Source organism: Sprattus sprattus, assembly GCF_963457725.1.
Source record: "Sprattus sprattus genome assembly, chromosome: 2".
Lineage (NCBI taxonomy): Eukaryota > Metazoa > Chordata > Actinopteri > Clupeiformes > Clupeidae > Sprattus > Sprattus sprattus.
Window position 1 is genome coordinate 26,518,987 of NC_137921.1, and position 7,386 is coordinate 26,526,372.

At 42.1% G+C, this 7,386-nt stretch overlaps 1 protein-coding gene across 1 annotated transcript; it reads left to right on the forward strand.

The window, feature by feature from the left end:
• Positions 1-2,298: 2,298 nt before the first annotated feature.
• Positions 2,299-6,326, forward strand: LOC308381858 (THAP domain-containing protein 6-like; the record flags this gene model as incomplete). Its single annotated transcript, XM_080859476.1, has 7 exons — positions 2,299-2,333; positions 3,983-4,021; positions 4,647-4,839; positions 4,952-5,056; positions 5,144-5,354; positions 5,846-5,999; positions 6,113-6,326. 7 exons carry the CDS (start codon positions 2,299-2,301, stop codon positions 6,324-6,326), a joined length of 951 nt encoding a protein of 316 aa, XP_080715602.1.
• Between the last annotated feature and the right edge of the window lie 1,060 nt (positions 6,327-7,386).

The following is a 7,386-nucleotide window of genomic DNA, read 5'->3' on the forward strand; positions in this document are numbered from 1 at the left end:
GGAGACCTCAGTAATTGCAGCAACTATAGAGGGATCACCCTACTCTCAGTGGCAGGGAAAGTGTTAAATAGAGTAATCCTGGACAGAATGAAAGATGCAGTTGACCAGCAACTAAGAGATCAGCAAGCAGGATTCAGAAATAACAGGTCATGTGTAGATCAGATTGCCACCCTCCGCATTATTATAGAGCAGTCAATAGAGTGGAATTCATCACTCTATGTCAACTTCGTAGATTACGAAAAAGCTTTTGATAGTGTACATAGGGAGACCACCTGGAAGCTACTAAGACACCATGGAGTGCCCACTAGTAGTAAGTAGTAAACATTATCAAAAACAGCTATTCTGGAATGACTTGTAGAGTCATTCATGATGGGCAGCTCACAAACTTGTTTGAGATCAAGACGGGGGTCAGACAGGGTTGCTTACTATCACCATTCCTGTTTTTACTTGCCATTGACTGGATAATGCAAAAAACCACAGAACAAAGAAAGAACGGAATTCAGTGGACGTTATGGTCACAGCTAGACGACTTGGATTTCGCAGACGATCTGGCACTACTCTCACATAGACACCACCAAATGCAAGAAAAAAACAAAATACTGGCAGAGAATTCCTCACAAGTAGGACTCTCCATTCACAAGGGGAAAACGCAATACATGAGGATTAATAACACCAGCACAGAGCCAATCCTTCTAGGGGACGACACGTTGGAAGAAGTAGAGTCCTTCACCTACTTGGGGAGTATCATCAGCAACCAGGGTGGTACGGATGAAGATGTGAAAGCTAGGATAGGCAAGGTTAGAACAGCATTCCTACTTCTAAAGAACATCTGGCGCTCTAGAGAGATAAAACAACACACAAAAATAAGAATATTTAACTCCAATGTAAAATCAGTCCTGCTTTACGGGGCAGAGACATGGAGAACAACAACGACCACCACAAATAAAGTACAAACCTTCATCAATAAATGCCTCAGAAGAATCCTGAACATATACTGGCCAGACAAAATCAGCAATAAAGACCTATGGACAAAGACCAAACAACTACCAGCAGCAGACGAAATTGGGCGAAGAAGGTGGAGATGGATCGGGCACACACTACGCAAACCAACATCAAGCACCACCAGACAGGCTCTGACTTGGAACCCTCAAGGGAAGAGAAACAGAGGTCGGCCCAAAAACACCTGGCGGAGGGATCTGCAGGCAGACACCAAGAGGCTGGGAGGCACCTGGTCGCAGATAGAAAAGAACGCCAGTGACCGAGAACTCTGGAGGACCCTTGTCGACGGCCTATACCCTGGAAAGGGTGTCAGGCATAAGTGAAGTAAGTGACTGGGCCAAAGGTTCTATAAAGATGGCAAACAGAAGCGGACTTAGCGGGCAGCCTTGCCTTGTGGACCTCTCCAGTTGGAAGGAATCACTAAGTCCTCCATTTATTTTTAATCTAGCTTCTGGTTTGGTGTAAAGAGCTTCTAGTGTCTTAATTAATCTCTTGTTAAAACCAAATTTCTCCATAACTTTGAAGAGGAATTTCCATCTTACAGAATCAAATGCCTTTTGTGCGTCAATGCTGATCAGCATGGCCTCTATTTTGTTCTGGTTTATATGTCTGATAATATGTAGAGATCGTCTAATGTTGTCATGGGTCTGGCGTGTCGTTACAAAACCGGTTTGGTCCATGTTAATTACGTAAGGCAGAACTTTCTCTAGTCTTTTGGAGATGATTGAAGCAAACAGTTTGTAGTCAACGTTTAGCACACTAATTGGTCTGTAATTAGAACAATTTAGCTTGTCTTTTCCTCCCTTTGGTATGACAGAGATGGTGGCCTCCCTCCAAGATTTAGGAATTTCACCCTTTTCAATGACCCAGTTTAATGTTTTAAGCAGAATGGGAGTCAGTGCCTCCCTCAGCCCCTTGTACCAGCATGAATTAAATCCATCGGCGCCGGGAGATTTATGAGCTCTTAATCTAGTGATAGCTGAGGCAAGCTCTTCTTCAGATATGGGTATCTTCAAAGCTGAATTTTGGTCATCTGTCAAGGTGGGTAGATCTAATGTTTGAAGCATTGATTCTAATTTGTCTTCACTGTGTACTTGAGGTTGTGAGTAAATTCAGTTGCTTTTAATGGTTAACCGTGACACCACATTAAAAGTCAGGCAAACGTCGTTGTAGCTAAGTGAAAAAAGTAGAGGTCCTGGTAATCATAGACATGTATAGGTAGACGCCCCCTTCGGCCTTGGACCGCATAAATCGTCGGCGCCATCTTACCAGAGGAGCTATTTCGTCATCGGAGTGAAGATGCCTTGTTCATGTGCTGCTTGGGGGTGCACTCAGTGGCGGACCTACCATAGAGGCGATTTAGGCAACTGCCTTAGGCCCCCACCCAGCAGAAGGCCCACGATAAATCGCCCACCCAGGCACCGATGGGCTGATGGGATGGCCCAAGTCTATAACCAACCGGCCCTCCCACAGATATCGTCGGTTGCGACAGTTTTCCTTGCTTCACCAAATACATTATATACCTCTAATGATAATCAATAGGACTCACTGTCTGGTATTTATACTACTCTTAGTGACCTGTATTCACACTCATGGTTACTATTTTCTTACTATTTTCTAATCTCCTCCGTCAGTCTTACTATGTTTATTTGTTATTAAATGTCAATCACTCTAGCCTAATACTTGCGAGTCTCGCTCGTAGACACCTTTAACACCCCTACACACACACACATAATCACACACCCAGCATGCAACACTACCATTACCACTGATGTTTACACCCCATCGTATGTTCTGTTCTGTTCATTTCTACAATAAAGTTCAAACCAGTGGCGGCGGACCTTAAGGGCGATTGTGGCGACGAACTGCTTTCAGGAAAAGGAGATTTTTTTTCTCTGTCGGCGTACTAATTAAGATAAATTGACAACAAAACAAATAGGACTTCCTACACCAAATGTATCGATTCAACAGGTTTCTACAAAGGGTGGAACCCTACATCCAAGAATTGGAACGAAAGAAAATCATGGCTAGCACGCTGTGAAGTGGCTAACGCGGTCTGTATTTCTTTATTTGTAGGCTACCACTGTCACTTTTCATAGGTTGTACAGTGTGAATGTTCGCTTTTTGCCCTAACACTGAGTTATTTTCTTTGTGAAGACTTATTTAGCTTTTGTAAGCCAATACTTTCGAGATCAGTCAATAAATATAGTTGGTTTTGACTTATATGTTGCCCCCTTCTTTAAGTTGTTACTGGACATATTTTATGTGTCCTGTAAAGCTATGTTGCATCATACAACATTTGAGACATGTGGATAATGAAAAAGTGGGATAATTTAATGTGGAGCCAAATCATGTTTGCTTATGAAGGCTCCTGAATGCAACTTTCTTCCATATAACTAGCTACTGTAGCTATGTAGGTAGAGGGGAAATATTTTGATTGTGTGCTGCCATCTACTATACAAAAAGGTATTGCTGTATGAGTTAATCAGCCTACAAAAAAATTGATATTGCTTAATGTAGGTCGCCCTAATCATTATCAAAAAAATTGTGTTCTCTTTCTCTGCTGACATTTATTCCTAAAGGCTCTGTAGTTATACATGTAGGCCTAACCATCTGATACTAGCCCAGAGTTAAGCATATTCATCTAGCAAACTATACCTACCTTGGAGTGTTACAATAGCCAGTATCATTTTATTCCATGTGTCCATCCAGGCAAATTTGTGGATCCAAATGTTATTAAAAAACATATATAATGTTATTTCTTTGTAATCATCCAAAATTATGTTAAGTGTATGGGTATTTTGCATACATTGAGCGGGCAACGCGCCGTATATTAAGTGGACCGCTCTGACAGATAACTCCCGGGCCACTTTTTCCCCCCAGTCCGCCCCTGCTTTGAGGTGGACAGATGAAGAGGGCCCCTGGCTATGTTCGCCTTAGGCCCCCAAATGACTAGGTCCGCCACTGGGTGCACTACCGTCAGGACGATTCAATCAAGATCGCAAGGAATTACCTTTCACAAGTAAGACTAAACAATTGTTTCTATTTGTAATTGTAAAATTCAGTCATGTCACGTAGATCATGTATTATGTTGAGAGCTAAGAGCTAAGTTGAGACAGCTAAGTTGCCACCAGAATCAGACTATAGCTAGTCTAACGTGAAATGGACATGAGGAGCAAAGCCTTATTCTATCGTTCGTCAACAGGAGATAATATTGTCAAGAAATATAGGATGTACAGTATATATATATAATCTACCACTACTTGCTTGTGAGTAATTACAATGTATGTATAATGTAATTATATAGCATTTATGGTCGCGACGGATGGCTGCGCGACTGGCCTTAATTTCTCTCTGTGATGTATTTCAAAAAGAGACTAGATTAAAACAAAAAAAGGCTCAAAACATGCCACTGTATATGTAATAGTTCTACAATATATATATGAAGGTGTCACGTAATGAATGAAACTACGGAAAAAATGTCACAATATTCTACATGCACCTGTGAGATGCACATGCAGTCAGTCGCCGGCCGAAATTGACGTTTTAAACGTTATTGCTATTTAAATGTTTTTTTTTTTTTTTAAAGATACATCTGTATTATGAATCTGACTGACTGGCTAGCTAACCTTTCTCGCAATTTTAAGGTTTCCCAAAGAGAAGCGGTTGAGGAGACAGTGGGAAGTGGCTGTGAAAAGGGAAGACTTTTCTGCGACTGAGGGGTCATTGCTCTGTAGCCAGCACTTTCAGCCGGAGGATTTTGACCGGACAGGCCAAAGTGTCAGGCTCAGGGATGGAACTAAACCATCTGTGTTCAGTTTCCCAACACATCTCAAAAGAGTAAGTGCATCACTAAGCTTGCTGAAAATGGTTTTATTTTGTGTGTGTGTGTTCATTTGGAATGATTGAGAATGAGATACACCTGTTCAAGTATTTTGTTCTTCTGTTTTAGAAAGTGGCAACCAGGACTACACAAGCCTCAAGGAAGGCTGAAGCGAGCCTTGTAATTGACTGTTCTTTGTCATTACAAGTCACTGAACCTTCACCTACCTACCTTGTGAGTATTTACACTAGCTATGCCCCAAACAGCAGTGAGCATCATGGCATCATAAACATTACTCACTACTGTTTTGTCCTTTTTCAGGAACACACTTATGCATTGCCTCCATCTCCCACTCTTCTCAAGACTAGACTCAATGAAGCCCTGGCTAGGGTGGAGAGTCTTGAGAAAGAGATGAGGAACTCAAAGGCCCGAGAGCGGAGGGCGAAGAAAACAGTACTTTGTCTTTTGGAGGACCTCAGGGGGAAGAACCTCATAAATGAAGAGCTGCAAGAGAGGCTTGACTTATACTCAGGTAACATTGAAATTAAACTTTGAATGTCATGTATATCTTAGGGCTGTAACCAAAGAAATACAACTGCAATAATGTGTTCAAATGCTTGGCTTTTCTGAATTTCATATATCAAACTTAAACTCCAAATACCTGACAACGTCTATAATATGCCCCCATTCATAGTTTGAATAGCATCCGGCACAGACAAAAGCCAACAATCATAGTCTGATAGCTCTAGCTTCAAGACACACAATAGCCAGGTACCTTTGTTGGCAGGTGTTAATGGGCACCTGTTTAGAGCAATCAGTCATGGTTCCTGGCATTTGTGCATCTTTAAGCTAGAGCTATTAAGACAATGATTGTTGGCTTTTGTCTACAGCCACGACAAGATTACATATTTGCATTCATATGGCCTTGCCTGGAAATAAACACATTAGCCTATTGGTGTTTTCATAATGACATTCATACTCTTTCAGTCATTTACTAATTACTCTGTGATATCTGCATTTCAGATCTTCCACTAGGCCTCCTGTCAAAACAGGGCCACGAGTACACTAAAGAGCAAAGGGAGTTTGCACTCACTCTCCACCTGCACGGGCCCAAAGCCTACTCTTACCTGAGAGAGTCTCTCCACCTCCATCTACCACATCCACATACATTGCAAAGGTATTTGCCATTACATTTAATTGCACTTTATTGATAGGAAATTACTGGTTCAAATTTCACATTTTTATTATATTATTGCTACTTAATAATAACTACTTTTTCATTTGATAAAGGTGGATGAGCTCTGTGGATTCCAAGCCTCAACACCATGATGAGAAGAAAAAGAGAGGAAAAAGAGAGGAAGATCCAGTGAAGTATGGACGTGTGGCGCTCATGCTGGATGGCATGGCCATCAGGAAACATGTCCAGTACAGTCCACATTCCCAGAAAATGACCGGATTTGTGGACATGGGGGATGGCCTAAACGAGACAGATATTGCCACTTAGGCTCTGGTTTTTGTGGTGGTTGGCCTACAAGGCCATTGGAAGGCTCCAATTGCCTACTACCTGACCAAGGGCCTCATTTATAAAACGTACTTACGCACAGAACTGATCTTAGACTGTGCGTGCGATCAAATCCACGTCTAAGTACAGATTTATAAAAACCGTCTTAGACGTAGAAAAGGACGTATCTCTAGGTCTGGTTTCAGTTCGTGTAAGTACATTTCCTTGCGGCAATACTGGAGTACTGCAGGAATTCAGGACTCTCCGAGCGCAGACAGCCGACACGCAGTTTCATTTGGGCTAATGGTGAAAGGCCAAAATAATGTTTCGCTCAATAAAATCAAATAGAATAATTTACACATGAATGAGATTCACATATTATAGGTATTCCGTTTTAATTTCACAAGTGTAAAACATTTCGCTCAAACTTATAGCCTATAAGAAGACTAATAGTGGCTTAGTTTTCAGTAGGAGATATGGCTGCATTGGCGTTGTTAGAGCATATTGCCAACTGCGCAATAAGGAGAGAGAGTTTTTTTTTGAGTGATCGCGCAGACTTTTTGACACAGGATGATGTATGTCTGATAAGCAGGTACCGCTTGCCGAGAGCGTTGTGCCCAGATGGCCTCTCGTCTAGAGAGGCGCACCAGAGTCAACCAGGCCATACACGTTCAGGTATTGTCCGTTCTTGGATTCCTGGCTACAGGAACGTTCCGATGAGAAATTGGAGACCAGTCGAGCAATCCCCGTCATCATTAATCAGAATTTTGCCCGATGTTCTTCGCAGTATAGGCTACTATCCCATATGCCCGCAATTTATTAGATTTCCATACAGTGCCCAGCAAAATGTGAAAGAGGATTTCCTGCGTAAAACAGGGTTCCCAATGTATTCTCATCCAGATTTCGCACACTCAGTAAGCCTAGAAAGCCCACTTCAACACAGCACATAGGTAGTGGACGCACCAAAGCCTTGGTGCTGGTGCTTCGGAGACGTGTCTACTACATGTCAAATACTTTGCTTTTGCCATTACGCCACCAGACAGGCTTTCTAACGATGTTTTGG